The following is a 16,731-nucleotide window of genomic DNA, read 5'->3' as shown; positions in this document are numbered from 1 at the left end:
CTCTCTCTCTCTCTCTCTCAGACATACATAAATAAATCTCTTTTATATATATATATATATATATATATATATATATATATATATATATATATATATATATATATATATATATATATATATATATATATATATATATATAATAATTATTTCTCTAAGAGCAAATATGAGAAATGAAAAATTTTACCATTCGATCATATTTTCTGGATACGTAAGAATATATCGACACATATATAATAAAATATTTAAATATATTTAAAGATATTAAAAATATTTAAACATCTAATTATTCATAAAACCTATATAGTTTATAATCATATAACTCGATGATTCATACAATCTAAAATCAATTTATCAAAATAATAACCACATCATAAATCCACGTATACAACTATAAAACTAATATTTATCATAAATTAAACTTAACATTCACTACATAAGAGGTCTTTTAAACTTTATAAGACCCATTAGTTTAGATTTATCATTGATATTTCATTACATATAAAGTGTACTTATATAATAAAAACATATTAATCAAAAAAATATTTACTCAAAATCTTATAGCTTTTCAATTTAAAATTTTCATATAACAATAAAGTGAGTATAGAAAGCTCAATAAACGATTAACATATCCATAACAAAAGATGACAGTTTCAAACAAATAAAATATCAAAATAAAATGCATGATACAAAAGTTCATAGGTAGTCATTCATCGAATATAGAATTACAATGTTATTTCATTTGAAGCATATTTTGTTTGGAATAAAGATTAATTAAAATATATCATTAGCATAAAAAATATTTAGGCATGTATCAAATGATATAAGAGGCATTTGAGCGTATATCAAAGGTATAAGAATGTTTAAAAATATCTTGAAGCGTATCAAGTGAATAAATAATAAACATAAGCTTGTATATCATATTTGATGATGTTTGCATTTCATTCTTATCCAAAGAAATACATAAGTAATACTTTGATATCATATTAAAAACATAGAGGATGAAATGGTATCACACATAATATGATCCATTCAATGACCACCAAACATAAATCGCCTACATCTAGGAGCTCTATCCATCCACGTCTGAGTATAATTTAGGAGACCGACAGAATATCGTAGGCCCTAAGTATAACTTCTTTTATTATTTTTGATAAAAATTGAAACTAAAATATTAATGGAAGCCTTAACATTCAAATGTTATTTTGTAAGTATAACTCCTTTTATCATTTTTGGATGAATATTAATGGAAGAGAAACATGTAAAGGGTTTTAATATTCTAAGAATCAAATTGGAATTCCAAGCCACACAACGTTTTAATTCATCGAGATAATTCGTCAGAGATATTATTTGAATTATTGATATAAAGCCTATGTTGATGTTATAAAGGAGCTAAAACGTGCATGAATTTTACTTGATCTATTGATATGGATAAGTTGCGATTATGATATATCATACATGTGACATTGCTTGAACTATTGACACCCATGTGCAATCTATTTTAGTTACTTTATACATAATGTCATTGTCATCGATATCATAATGTCGCTAATATGTTGAGGAACATAACCTCCTAAATCGGTCTTTGCCTAAGTTTAGATGCAAAGAATATTTTTCGCCATAAAAATAAAATAATTCAAATCATTCTTACTGGAGGCTCATGTACGTGAAAAATAAAGTGTAATTATACATTTCTTACCATCATCCCATGCCATGATAAGCAGCCAAACAAATTATGAGACTGATCAAGGAAAGTCTTGAATCAAATTATCAGCAGTCATGATGTTCCATATTTTACTGTATCTTTTTGAATCAAATTAAGAAAAGAGAGAAAGGCCAATGCCAATTTGTGGGTTATTTAAAGACCAATGACAAGCTGGTTATTGCCAATTATGTACTTTTTTCTAGTTGATCTGAAAGAGCCTTGAATATGATAAAGCTGCAAGACATTCTCAAGAAGCACCAAACTAATACACCCAGCAAAATATGATATAACGGTTACTGCTGTTTAACAAAAGCTAACTCCAGCTTGTAACAAAACCAAATCTATTTGGAAGTTCCTTGAAGGTTATTGATGCATTCATGAATTGCATAAGCATCATCCTAATGGATGTTCTCAAGTTAGAGGTTGCAACTTGCAGGCAGCAATGGAGTCAATGATCCATGTACTGCCGGCCAATGTACCTCCTGAGGCATCAGCTAGAGCTTGACCTTCAGACCTCCTGTGATAGATAACAGTATCACTGTTGCAGTTGTGCTTCTCAGGGTGCTCGATGCTGAAAACAATTAAGGTTCTCCAGGTAGAAGCATCACCCAACAGCCTCTTGTTGTCCCTTGAGATGGGTTTCCTCTGTAAGACAGATCCTCCGGCTGCTATCACAAGATCTTGCAGATATCCTTTGTAAGATGGTGTGTAGTCTCCACTGAAGTAAAATTTAAATCCGTTGAAGAACTTTGGTTGCTGCGCTCGAGAGCAAAAAAGTCAGATGCAATAGCATATCCATTTAACTGTTACTAACTATGAAAACAAACAAATCGTGCTAGCAAAACAATCAAGTTATCTACGAGAAATTATCTTCTCAAATTGCACTCACATCAATTTGCTGGAACAAAATGAAACTATCTACAATCAATGTGCTTTCGATCTTCTAACTCTATCAGATCGAGCACAAAATATACTCTTTTTTGCTGGAGCAAACTGTTTTTGAGTTGCTTTGACATTCTTGTTTTATGTACAGCATGCTAACACATTACAAGATGCTAGAGGTGGTCACTACCTTGTTTATAGCCCTCAGTCTTCCTAAGCGAGGACCATCACTGATTCCATGGATATCAACAGTGACTTCAAATTTCTCCTCGTCTATTGGTTCCATGGCATCCATGCATGCGTTAATCCCTGCTTTAGAGAAAAGATGTGAGATACAAGTGGCTCTAAGTTAGTTGTATCAGTAGCCATAATGATTCTGAAAAGCTGCCTGATAGGTCTCTTACAATCAACTTTTAGTATCCATTTTCCATCAATGATGCCCTTCAAAATCTTGAGGGTTCTCCTATAGGCACCATTGTGATCCGTTGATGCAATGATATGTGTGATTTCTGGGTTCCAAGTATTTGATATGGGAACACCAGTCACCTTTGCAAATTTAGAAACTGCTTCCTGAACAAAAATTTCAAGTTGTAATCCCTATCCACTCACTGGTTTTCAACTAAGATTCCCACAATTTTCGGTTTACCTTCTCTGCGGCAGAAAGTGCTGAGCAACAGATCATCCACTTGCAAGGTGACCCAGAAGGCCATTTCCACTTCTGACTAGGATGATCACATGTATTTATCGATGAAGCCTGAGATGATCTGATTTTTTCAAACATTTCAAAAGACACAAATCTGAGATCTCTGGAACTGATTAATTCCCTTAAGCAAATTACAAAACTTTGAAAAGAGTACTTCAAATCATCTTACCCTTTTGGAGTAGATTTCTTTCTGCTTTGTCTTTGGGGCTCAGACACTTCATTAGGTAACTCCATTGATGAATGGAGTGGACATAACATCACAAAATTTTGCTACATACCAAGTTGAATTGTAAACTTGATGTCAATTTGTTACGAATCCATAAAGGATCTTTAGAGCCATGGCTATGCAAAAATATAACAATGATTTTAAGCAATTTACTTACAGTGTCCCATTTGCATTCCTGCATTAGTTTAGCACAAGTGAAGTGGAAGCTCTTTCGGCAACTTCGCTCATAGCAACCCAGGGCTGCACCATTGGTGCCACAGCAACTGCACTTTATCCTCCTACTTCTGGAAACCTCAGCTGTAAGATTGATGGCCATGTCATCTTCAAAGTAAACATCAGGGGCCCTTCAATTACAAGAAGATATTGTTTTAGTGATGCCTTAACGCCAAGCTATTCTATTAAAAATTATCTTTTGTTGAATAACATCTAAGGAAAAATCCAACCATTCAGTGCAATGCTTATGAGAATGTATTACATTCCTGCCCCCATTAAAATCTGCAGCTACAGGCTTTCCATTGAAATAGTGCATCATCTCTCCAGAATCCTGTGAAAAGGCCTTCTTTTTCAGTTTAGTGAATTGTCTAACAAAACCAACTAGCCTTTTTTAATTTGTAACAATGACAAGAACTTTTCAATGAGAATACCTCTGTATAAGTGGAAGAGTGACAGAAAGCACATCGAATTGGAGAATGACTTTCTTGGCATTTCCTCATGATAATGTTCTCAGTACTTTGGATTCTGTTCTTACTTGTGTTTTTCACATCCAAACTCAGTTTATACTCCTTAAGGGCATTACTTGAAGTTTTATTGCTTTCACATGCAGCAGTGCCCATTGGAGTAGCGGGCACCTTAACAGCACTGGTAACCTTCAGCTCAGATGCCTGATTTTTTGCTATACGCTTCTTCTGATGGATATGTTTACCACTTTTGTCTAGTATCTCACTGGAAAGCTTCTCAGGCTTCCTTTGCTGAAGAGTCGATGCTGGCAACTCTGGAAGTTTTATATTACTTGCATCTTGAATTTCAGCATCATCAATCAAACTTACTATTGCTTCAGGTACCTCAGCCTGCACATCAATATTAGATCGTTTCAAGTGCTTTCTCTGTAGTTCAGAGTCAGTACCTTTTATCTTTCTGTCCGATCTTTTAGCTGTACCTCCACTGCCTTTTATCACACTTGAATATTTTGCCTTGACAGATATATCTGGAGACTGCTCAGAAGCCTCAATTGCAGCATTATTAAATTGTTTTTTAAGACTCCTTAGACTCATTGAACAACTGGTTTGGTAACGGGTAGCTGATTTCTGGCATCCCTTTACACTTGTCCTCTTTGGTTTGGGATAACTTCTGTCAACTAAGTCTTCAGAATTACAAGGAACTTCTCCATTGACATCATGCGATCGAAAATCTTGGTCTTCTTTGATTAATGATTTTCTGCTCTTTAAAAGTGTGTTACTATTACGCCTTCTCTTATGAAGAATTTTTTTGCCGATGCTAGCAGTTCCAACATTAGCATCTTCATAGTGAACCACAGCATCAATATTTCCCTGGCATTCTTTCTCTGGGATCTTAAGAAGCCTATGCCTCTCCACAGTCTGCACTCAGCAAACTTTCTTATAAGAATTAATTTCATCTAGCTATGCAGAAAACAATTAAAAAAAGCAGACAGAAGAAAGCAAAGGAAGATAATCCAAGAGTAGTAAGACCTGAGTTCTTTGAGGTGTTGAAAATAGCTCTGGAGAGTAAGCTCTTTGACTCCACTCAAACATCTCACTATCAAAATCTGCTGCAACATTCAACTTATTCTGCAATTAAGTCATAATAAGTAACATCATAGAAACTGGAGGCTCCATGGACCCAAAGGAGAGAGGTACTCACAGTGGGAGTGGGTAAAGTAGGTTTCTCATCATCAGAATCTTTCATGTCGCTAAAACAAGGAGCACTCTGAGGTGAAGGTGTTTCCATTATCTGCTGATCACTGGGCTTTTGAGGACTTTCATCAATATCATCATTACCTCTTAGCCAGAAAAATGGTGAAAGCGATGGATCTTCTGTGTCATCAGCAAACAGTTTTTTATTGTCATTCAATTCTGTGTCACCTGTCAACTCAATTCTTGCATCTTCTAGTTTGTGGATCTTTTCAGGCCTCAATGGAGTCTCAGAGGCTGAATATGGGGTCACATGTATTCGCTTCTTGGCAGGAAAAGAAGGTGTTTTTGGCTTATAATGAGGGGAACGTCCGGCTTTGGTTTTTTCTTTGGCATTTTCTATTTGAGAGCATTCCTTTCTCTTTGATTTCTTTTGGCATTCCCCCATTGTATCTGTAGAAATAATATGCTCCTCCTGATTGCCTAGAGCAAATCCATTTGTTGGGATGATTAGCAATAATAAGAATCATCAACTAAGGCAGTAAAAACCAGAGAAATGCAGTAAAAGGTGAACATCATAATTACATCTAAAATCATATTAGAAGCAAAGATATGCAGAAAGTACTCGCCTGAATTTTGAGGTCCTATTTGTGTTGAAAAGATGTTGGTTCCAGCCATATCTTCCATGCTTTTGAAAATGCTTACCAAGTTGTCCATATGAGGAGCAGCACGAACTTCTGGGATAGAAAAAAAGTACAATTATTAGCAAAATAAGGTTCCCATTAAATCTGGCCAAATCAAGATGATGAGCAACTTCAAGCACAATAGAATACTAAAACAGAAAACCATCTACAAAATAAACAAGGAGCAATTATCTTGGATCTTCATATGATTTGACCAAACATTAAAATAGTCTTCAAAGCAAACTGAACCTTGTGGAGCTCTTAGAACTCCATCTGTGAGATGCCATTTTAATCCAAAATTTGCACAATGGGCCTATTGAAGTCTCTCCACCAAGGACACAAGGAGAATTTTAAGCATATGCTACATGAATCTAACACTCAATATGAGGAAAGTCCATGCTCAGATGTCATCACTTGAGTGCAAATAAAACACCAAATCTACACTCATAAGATATCTACATAAATAACACCATGGATTTAGATAAAACCAATGTTATGTAGCTGAACATGTTTTTCCTCCAGCTGACCCAAAAGCTCATCGTGTATTTTTTTTATCACCAGTAAACTAATTGCGGAAGATTTCATGCTGCATGCACTGACAAGCTTTCTTCTGGGCAACAGCACAAATTTCTTCTATAGAAAAGGTTAAATTCTAGAAGAAAAAAAATGTACAGAATCTGGCCAAATAAAATGCAGAACAATATCAAACACGGTAAGTACTAACAGGCAACCAGCTATAAGATAAACAAGGATCAATTTTATTGGATCATCATCTAATTTGACCAAGCATCATATCATAGTCTATGCAGTCAAAAGCTAGTTTGTGGAGCTTTAAGATATTCGTCTGTGAGACCCCAATTTGATGATAGTCTTTCACAACGTAGACTCAGAATTTTGCAGCAAGCTTGATGCAGATACATAAACCGATACAGATATGAGAAGAAAATGGTGAATTGGAACCAGGATAAAATGTATCCAAAGAAACAATAAAATGGCAGTGACATTTGTTAAACAGTGCATGTATCCTTTGTCTTCTCCCTTGAGAATACAAGAACTTTAAACTTGCACCACATGAATGTAGCACTCCGTACGATGAAATTCCACACTCAAACGGCATCACTCCATATCTTGGATTTAGACATAGCTAGTGTTATGTAGCTATACATGCTCTTAGTCAGTGAACCTAATTGCACAATGTATACAAAACTCCATTGCCGGTAAACCTAATAGCAGATCATTGCCACTGCTCAACACCATTAATGATTCTTCAACTTCACTGAAAGATTTTTAGGTAGAGAATCTTATGTGAACTGACCTCTTCGACGAAATGGCACTTTGCAGACCGGGCAATCCGACGCCGACTTTTTCATGGATTCCGCAATGCACGAACTAAGTTCAAACAGAAACGGATTCAATAAGCGCGCAACAGCTTCCCGATGGAAAGGGCGCTAAAAGTGAACAAGAAAGGAGAAATATCAAACGAGAACTCACTTGCAGAAAACGTGATTGCAGGAAAGCGACACCGCAGAATTCAGGAGGCTCCAACTGCACAAATTACCGATAGAATATGAAAAGAACCGTGGAGACTAACAATATATCATAGCAAACGGACGAGATCTCATAATTAAGTTCCTTTGTTGTTTACATCGGAAACTATCAAACGCATGAGGATGGTACGGAAGAACAAGAGACTGGTGGAGAAGGGGCATGTGGTACCAGATGGGGCACTTGAGCTCTGTGCCCATCTTCTCCAGATTGGCCAAATCTGCCATGGCTACCGCCGGAGGTGGGAGGCTCCTCAACTTTGGAGCAGCGCCGACGAGAGCGAAGGGGAAGGGCAAGCGAACTGGCGGGCAGAGGGGTTTCGTGTTATCGCGCCTTTGTTTATTGGCATTCCCGCGCCTTTATTTGTCCGGTGTTCAAGTTGTGGCGGCAACTTCCGGTCCCGCCACTTTTTTCGTTTTCATGTTAAGGGAATTACTCCTTTCATATGGATTAATTTGATGAGACCAAATGTTCGATAATTTTTTATTCATATATTATGTTAAAATATAAGACATATGGATCATATTAAGGAATAATTTTTACAATCTAGAGAAATAAGATATATATATATATATATATATTAGTCTATAAAGATCTTGGAAAAGTTACATGTTGTAAGGTTTTACCGGATAGCATCCTCACATTCGAAATACGTAAAAGGAGTATTTTTTATTAAAAAATGAATTTTATATAATAGTTTTATAGAAAACCAAGTTGGCCGATTTTGTAAATAGATTTATTTTTTGTTCTAATTTCAATGATACAGTATCTTTCACAATATCTAAAAAAGAAATGGTCCATAAATTTATTTAGCAAGCGTCCCTTATTTTCAAAATATCTAAAAAGAATATCGATTTTTTTTTAAAATGATACAAATTTCCTCAGTGGTAGTTGTCATTTTTATATCTTTTTTCTTCTATACCTTGCTAGATCAAACCAGTCAAATCAGTTTGGTGTTAAACCCACCAGGTTGCAGTGTTTTTCGATTAACCAATTTGATTATAATATTTAAAAAAAAAAGGTTAAAGTTTTTTTTTCCTTTTGTTACTAAATTAAAAATACTATAATATAGTCTTAATTAATTCAAATTCTCACAAACATTAATAACCTTATTATATGTATCAGGGTTTCATACAATATTTTATTTGAGAGTTCTTAAGTGATTTTAAATGAAATTTAAAAAAATATTTTAAAATGCATCAAAATAAAATATGCCAAGTTAAGATTTAAGCTTATAATTTTAAAAAATATATTATAGGTTTAGATTTAAGCCTATTTTTAGAAAAATGATAACATAAAATTATGATGGGCGAAAATATTTAAAAAAAATTATGCTTTTGAAAATTTATAGTAAAGCAACCATGCTTTAAACAATTCTCGCAGAGTCTTGCTCATCACGTGAAAAAGACCATTTTACCTCTTGTCTCCGTTGAACCCATTGTTGCCTCCTCCTTCATGCATCATCGCTCGCAATCCTTGCACGCTACATCCATCTCGCGATAAAAGAGAGGTTGCGAGGCTGTCGGTGGGTTTGGGGGCCAACGAGGTCAATGGAGGTAGCAATAATCTTCATACCAATTTTTCGCTCAATAAATTAGTGCTTTCGTAAAACTTCCGACGATTCAAAATTTTCGCTCAATAAAAACGCATTGAAAATGTGTTTAAACTTAGAAAAAGTATGAAGTGGAGTGAGCAACCAAATCAATAAGTACTAAAGATAAATAACAAAAAAGAGAAAAGGGCATATTAGATTTATAATGGTTCGGTCATCGTGACCTACGTCCACTCTCGATTCCTCTTCCATTGAGGCCACCGGCTTCCATTATCGATATTCTCTCAATGAGCGAAGATTAACTACCCTCTTACTACTATTTTATCATTTTCACAAGTTTAGAAAACAACCTTTACAAGCCCCTCACCCCTCTCCTAAACTGAAATCAACACTTAGAGCTAGAGAAGGGGAATTCTCACGAGATTACAACAGCGTTTTTCTCGATTTTTGTTCTCAGTTGATATATTAACCGAGCGGGAATGAGTAAGGTATTTATAGACCCCAAATGGATTCAAATTTGGAGCCAAAACAGTCTCATCCCAGGTTTTTAGGGGACTGGTAGTACCATCGTCTGCCAGACTTGACAACTGGCAGTATCACTTCCTGCAAGACTGACAACTAGTGGTATCACCACCCAATATGACGATACCATCGTCTAACACAGTTTGAGAGACTATGTCTGGACAATACCATCGCCAAGACAACCTAGGAGGTCGAGCCTCAAGCGGTGCCACCGCTTGGGCCAACTAAGGGTCACTCAATGGGCCTTTATCTTGACCCAAAATAGCCCCAACTCTAGCCCAATGGGTCCCTAATTGAGTTAGCATAATTATACTCGAAACTAACTCAATTAGACCTAAACTACTTTGATCTAGACAAATTATTATAAGTATGAATCTTATGTTATTCGGCATATCATTGGTTCATCCGATACTTCATCCTATCTTTGAACGCATCGTCCTCTCCTTCGACGTATTGCCCAATCGACATATTGACTCCCGCAACTTCTGATATCCTTAGCGTAATGTTCGATCCTTCGGATTGATGCCCAAACTCATAGCATGAACTCCTTCTGTCGGTACATCGATCGATCCTCCAACACGATGTCCAATTTCCTGATATGTTTCACTCTGGCCGAATGTCTGATTCCTCCTGTTTTAATCGATTTACCTTTTCTGATCGAAGTTAGTCCTGCATCACTCAAAACACATATTAGATCGTAAACTCATTAATTGATTTCATCATCAAAATCTGAGATTCAAATGCAATAGGTTCGACAAGGGTTAGTGGTGTCTGCAGGGGCAACAATGACCCTCATGCCCCCTCCTTCTTCATGTGAAGGTTGTGGGCAAGGCATGCAAATGGCAAGGGCAACGAGGTCTATGGAGGTAGTGGCAACCCTTGCGCTATCTCCTTCCTCACATAAGGGTTACGGGAGATGAGTTTAATGAGGTAGAAGAGAGCGAAGGCGATGCAAGGAGGAGGCGGTATAGATCTATATAAGCAAAGGTGAAGGTGACGGTGACCCTTGCAACCCCTCTTTCCTCATGCGAGGGTAATAACTGAGCACGACGAGAGTGGTGTCGAGCGGTGGCATAAGGCGGAGGCAAAGACGGGTCTAGTGGTGTTAGGGGTAAAATGATTATTTTTGAAAAAAAATGCTCTGTGAGAATTTTTTTAAGTAGTATGCTTTGTAATTTTTTTTTCAAAAATAGGAGCTTTTTCAAGAATTCACCCAATTATGAAAGCCTTTATATATTTTAAAATAAACAATAGTAAAAAAATTATTATTTCACTTTGTCTTAAATTTAGGTTTAAACATTTAAAAAACCTCACAATATTTTTAATCATTTATTATGAATGAATAAAAAAATAATGATAAACTATCTGGTTATAATTTTTTTCAATGAATTTAAAATATTTTTAGTTGAGTAATCAAAGTATTATAACTCTATTCAATAAATATTATAAATAAAAAATACAGTAACTCTATTCAGAAATACTATAAATAAAAAAAATGTAACTCTATTCAAAAACACTATAGATAAAAAATATAATTCTATTAGAAAACACTATAATAATAGACCAATTTAATCCAAATTTAATTTTGATAAGATCCACTTTTATAAAGATATTGGTTCTTTTACAAAGAGAAAGGGAAAGGGAAAGAGCTTTCTTTGGAAAATATAGTAACGAGGGGTTATCTCGAAAAACTAAAAACTTATTATTTTCCTCAGAAAATTAATGTCTTTTTATTATGTTCAATTTAGAGATTGATGCTTACTCTTCTATATTATGTTCAATTTAGAATGGTCACCTCTCTTCTATATTAAATTGAAAGTATTTGACATCATTTTCATATATCCAACACTTGTCCTCTATCTATCTGTTCATTTTCACTTGTGCAAAGGATCACTATCCTAATATAAATATGTTTAAGTTGAACTTTTAATTTTGTATAGGATCTCATGCATTTGTACTAATAAGTTAGTTTTGAGTTTGAACTCATCAAATGGCACTAATAAGGAGAGTTGTTTTATGTTAAGAATACCTTTGAGGGCCTTCATTTGGAATCATCAACGGATGCAAAGGAATAATATATATCGATTGACTAATAGATATTGAAACGTAATAAAATCACATTTTTTTTAATAGGAATGATCAGAAGGCATATACTATTTAGTGTTTACTTGGACTAGCAAGCAATGTGCTGACTTTAACAGGTTTTTAAATTAATTGAAGTCATTTATTCTTTTGGGGGAAAAGAAGAATGAAAAACCCTAAAACGTGGTCACATCATATTCTTGACCTTTTTCTCTTGGAAATTCTAGAATCAATGGATCAACCAAGAGAGAGAGAGAGAGAGAGAGAGAGAGAGGTCGGCGTTTGACCCATACCACATCCACATCATTCGAAAGTATCAATGGGTCAATTATGAGAGATGGAACGTCAATAGTTGGCTTTGGCTACCGTTTATTTGCAGGTATGAAGGAGATCCAAAGGCTCTCTCTCTCTATCTTCATGTTCATGTTCAACCCAAACAAGCCTTTTCGAACTCTGCAATCCATCCTGTCGACTCTTCGAAGAAACATCGATCATTGAAATCGTCTCTTCTAACTCACTTTTGTGAAAATATAAATGACATTAATTTTTTAAAGAACATCGATGGAATAATTATTTTCAAAAGCAATTATTTTTTTTTTATATTTTCTCGAAGGAAAATAAACTATTTTGCATGGTTGACAAAAAAACTCTTTCGTTGGATACCCAACCGGACTCTCGTTGTTGTGTGAAATGCTACGATTGGTTGACACATACAAACACATTATAATCATAAATTGGATAATCAAATTTGCTGAACTTAATGGATTATTTCTCCAAGTTGGATGCTTGGCATTAGAGGACACGTCGATGATACTTCGATCAATTTGACTTAGTTTAAATCCTTGTGTGAAAAAAATCATCTAGAGGGCCTCGAAAGTCTAAACTGATGTCGACTTACATAAAAATCGAGGTGGAATGAAAAAATAGTGATTAACCTCGTAATCTTATGAGCCTTTTATGATTGTTCCAATCGAGACAAAATATTTTAAAAATATTATATATTAGATCTAATTTTCTTGTGATGATTGAGCTCGAGTTTTTATTAACGTAAATATTCCTCCGATCACTTGTTTAACTTCCAATAGGAGAGGCATCTTTGTAGTCGATTTTGAGCTTTGTTTTTGCTACATGTGATTTAAAGTAATATGCTTTTATTTTTATCTTAAATATCATCATCATCATCGTCGTCGTAAATATGCTACGTAGCAGGTGAGATATTTAGGTGGAAAGCAAGAGAGGGAAGCTATCTGATGGTGAGCACTTCGACCACGTGTTTGCATGGGAGCGTGGCATTTAGCGCTCACGTCTAACTCGAGTGGCGCTGCGTCCGCGCTACGTGGCCCCAACAGCATCCTTTTGATGTTTGGGCGCCTCTCCACGCGTCCTCTCTGCATCGCTCCGGCGGCGCCTCCAACCGGGAAAGTAATCCCAAGAATAATAATAATCGTATTATTAAGATTCAAATATATAACATGGATATTTAAGCATTACACATCATTGGATCCATCACGATTAATTCAAATATATTCGATATCATATATGTAGGGTGAAGCAAAATTATTTATCACATCAATATCTTTTTTATAATCTAAGAAATACACGAGTCCTTCACGATTAGGGTTAATTATAGATTATCCATGTAATTAGTTAATCTCAATTTTTATATTTTCAAAAAAGTATATTTTGATATTTATACTTATGAAGATAAAATATTTTTCTCATTTCTCTTCGTATCGTCGACTTTATCATTTAGCATTTAGCATATGCTGACTTTATTTTATTTTGATTTATTATCGAGCATATATAGTATTTTCATCGGAAGAGTCGACGACGATGTGAAGAGAAACGAGATTAAATATCTTACTTTTATAAATATAAATATCTCAATATAATTTTTGAGAATGTAGAGATCGAGATAATAAAGATAACTAATTAAATAAGATAATATATAATTAATATTGGCATTAGAATCACCGTCCCTTGTGTGCTTGTCACTATCGCGTTGGGGAGAGAAGAACAACGAAGACTTCGTGTGCATAGTCCAAACACCGTCCCTTGTGTGCTTGTCCTCATATCCTTATATGTAAGCAACAAGAGACCTCGATAACATGCAACTTTGGAAGCATTCATTGTCCAGAGTAGTTCTTATATGTGTTTCAGAGAAGCTTCTCATCGAGTGTAGCTGTAGCTGTCGACAAGGTCGATTAATTATTATGAGAGACATCAATTTGCATGGATGACGATACATCCTATTATTCCATGCAATCAATGAGAAATGCATCATCCCAAAAAACACAACTTTGATCGCCTTTGATGTGCAATGACCATTTGTTCTTCTTTCCACACTATTTCTTCCTGAACTCAAATTGTGCTCGTCATATTGGCGTGTTTAATGGCTGTTTTCGAGCAAATGTAGCTAATTTATATGGTTCATTATTAGGTGAAAAATCAATATCCGTGACCCGAAATTATAGGATATGTTTTCTTTTAAAAATATCAACTAGTCTGGTCGATAAAGACTTTGATAATTTACCGTAAGATTATAAGCTCAAATCTTTATAATCCTCATTTATCTTTTATACAAAAATAAAATATTTGAGATGAGAACTTACCATAAATTTATTGTAGCAACTACACTACCCTATTTTGCATGGATTATTATTAGTTCAGGACCATAACATAAATGCATCAATACATGACATGCATTGCATTTATTGTTCAGCAAGCATTTAATGTTGTCCATGTCATGTTATTTTAGTGGTTAGAATATAGCATATATTGTTCTCAAAGGCTCATTATCGAACCTTCAAGTGCTACTCTTGGGTTGTCGTAAGTGTGCAACATAGACAATTCAACGATCATGCATTTAATACAATAGTATGCTACATACTATTCATATAATAAATTCATTCCACCACTTATGAATTCCGAGGTCCTAAAAGATTCAGAGGTCAGAACAAAGAAACGGGTTAGCTGAATTAAAGATCATAAACACTTGGCAGCTTTGGTAGCAACTCAACCGAGTATTAATATTTCCTGACATGACACTCCTTCCACTGTCCATCTCCATCTATATATCTCTGCTGTTATAATGTGCAACATTAAAGTGGCTGATGTATGCATGGACCCTTCGTGGCCTTCATCCCAAATCCAAAAGTCATCCTTAGGGATCGATTGCTATCCTATTTTAGTCATTTTCAATTGATCTTTAGACTATTTCTTGTTGTAGGTGATGAAGATGAGATTCCAATGATGTTATATTATATTGAAAGAATCTTTCTTAGCTAAACTAGTCGATACTTTCAACCATATATATATATATATATATGTATGTATGTATTCACTTTCGAACACTTAATAGTTAATTAAGATTGGGTTTATGATCATATGAAATTAGTAGGTTTTGTATCCATTTTCATCCCCATTGTCCATCAATCTTGTCAAAGACATCATAGATAATATAGAAAAATACAATTAAGAAAGAGAGGAAAACAAAAAAAAAAGGAAAAAGATGATAAGATTCATCACACTCCCCATGCCACCCATATCACCTAGTGGTTCTTTGATTGAAGCATGGGACGCATTTATTATGTTTGATTTATCGAAGAGATGAATGATGAGGAGTTTAATATTAGCTGAATCATGGATGATGAGAAGAAAAGTTTAGGGTTTTGAGCTTTTAGTTTCCTCATATTATATCGACTTTGACATGCATAATTTGATGCACGTGGTTTTCATTATTAATTTAAGAAGATAAAATGACTCCTAAATTTATCGTCGATGTCGATCTCAGTGACAACAAAAGATCCACGTAAATAGTTGGAACTCGACAGCTCTTACTTAATGACAAGAAAGTTGATCGATGACCCAATCGCTTCTTGGCACTAATCCTATGATGATCGCCTTAATTCGATCTCGGTCAACATAAACTCGGCAATAACCAGCTCGCAAACATCATATAAGACAACCTCATTTTACACACCTGATGTTGGACTTTTCACCTGCTTCAAAGAAATATGATAAGCGCAATAATTGGTGAGGACGCTAAACCAGCCACTGAGCAATGGACACAGGAGTGTTTCTTGCATGAATTCTATCTCTATTTTATTGGGAGAGCACAAGTCTGTATGAGCAAGTTTGGCAGTCGTGGTAGGCAAAAGGAAGCAGCAAGAGATAAGAGAGAGAGAAGAAGATGATAAGAAGAGTACAAAAAGTGAGTGAGAAAGGCAAAGTGGACGGAGGTCCAGAAGACAGGAGGTAGAAGGGAGAAAAAGGGGAAAAAGAAAAACCTGAGAGGACAAAGTCAACCTCCTTTGACGAATGACAACACTCCATGGGCAAGGAAGAGCCCAACTTAGAAAGCAACGAAGGAGTACAGCTAACGTACTTCGCAGGGAATCGGAGATGTTTAATTCTTGTAGGGTGCAATGTTGTTGTTTTACACCATTAAACAAATACGATGTCGAAGAAGATGGTGATGATGATTCATTCAGGAGGGGAAACGTAATGATTTTAAGTTTATTTGTTTGGAGTGAATTATATGATTTTTTTTCATCATTGGATTTCGCATGAAAGATCAGATTCTGCAGAATTCTCTGCAGAACAAAGTGAGGTGAGATCTCCCTCCTTCCCTCTCTCTCTAACTTCAGTAAGATTAGCAGAGGATCTTTGGAAGACATCGACATAACGAGGAAATGATTTATTAGGAGATGAGAGAATCTATCAGGTCTAATCAATCACTCGAGCATTGTTGCAGTGGCACCTCCCCATTAGTCATGAACTGATTTGCCACTGTTTGTGTTGATTGCAGTGCTTCGGATTGCTCATGCCATGTTCTGCATTGGTGTTTCGTTTTGCTGCCGAGTGATGGATGCAATGGGTGAATGGATTTGATATCTACCGAAGAGCACAATTTTCTGGCAAAGAAAAAGAAAGAACACGATTTTGTCAACCGAGAAGATTTTAA

At 35.2% G+C, this 16,731-nt stretch overlaps 1 protein-coding gene across 3 annotated transcripts; it reads right to left on the bottom strand.

Moving 5' to 3' along the window:
- Window positions 1-1,949: 1,949 nt before the first annotated feature.
- LOC135615610 (protein BREAST CANCER SUSCEPTIBILITY 1 homolog) lies at window positions 1,950-7,919 on the bottom strand. Of its 3 annotated transcripts, none has more exons than XM_065114379.1 (14): window positions 7,781-7,919; window positions 7,556-7,609; window positions 7,380-7,453; window positions 6,011-6,118; window positions 5,392-5,864; window positions 5,220-5,318; window positions 4,158-5,108; window positions 3,957-4,057; window positions 3,671-3,857; window positions 3,457-3,557; window positions 3,231-3,348; window positions 2,989-3,154; window positions 2,775-2,896; window positions 1,950-2,458 (listed from the first exon to the last, which is right to left on the bottom strand). In XM_065114379.1, the coding sequence occupies exons 1-14, from the start codon at window positions 7,834-7,836 to the stop codon at window positions 2,114-2,116; spliced, it is 2,955 nt and encodes a 984-aa protein (XP_064970451.1). In that variant the 5' UTR covers window positions 7,837-7,919; the 3' UTR covers window positions 1,950-2,113. The 3 variants fall into 3 exon arrangements, with proteins under 3 accessions (XP_064970451.1, XP_064970453.1, XP_064970452.1); XM_065114381.1 differs by having other exon boundaries at window positions 7,710-7,843; XM_065114380.1 differs by having other exon boundaries at window positions 1,952-2,458; window positions 2,775-2,893.
- Window positions 7,920-16,731: the final 8,812 nt, after the last annotated feature.

The sequence above is a fragment of the Musa acuminata genome, chromosome BXJ2-6 (assembly GCF_036884655.1).
Source record: "Musa acuminata AAA Group cultivar baxijiao chromosome BXJ2-6, Cavendish_Baxijiao_AAA, whole genome shotgun sequence".
In the NCBI taxonomy this organism is placed as follows: domain Eukaryota; kingdom Viridiplantae; phylum Streptophyta; class Magnoliopsida; order Zingiberales; family Musaceae; genus Musa; species Musa acuminata.
This window is presented reverse-complemented; position numbering and strand designations above follow the sequence as displayed.

Excerpts from the sequence above, each read along its gene's own strand:
- LOC135615610 (XM_065114379.1), bottom strand. The coding sequence starts at position 7,836 with ATGGCAGATTTGGCCAATCTGGAGAAGATGGGCACAGAGCTCAAGTGC. Across the intron at positions 5,319-5,391 it reads CTACTTTACCCACTCCCACT|AATAAGTTGAATGTTGCAGC; the intron begins GTGAGTACCTCT and ends ACTTAATTGCAG. Across the intron at positions 2,897-2,988 it reads ATGGATACTAAAAGTTGATT|CAGGGATTAACGCATGCATG; the intron begins GTAAGAGACCTA and ends TTTTCTCTAAAG.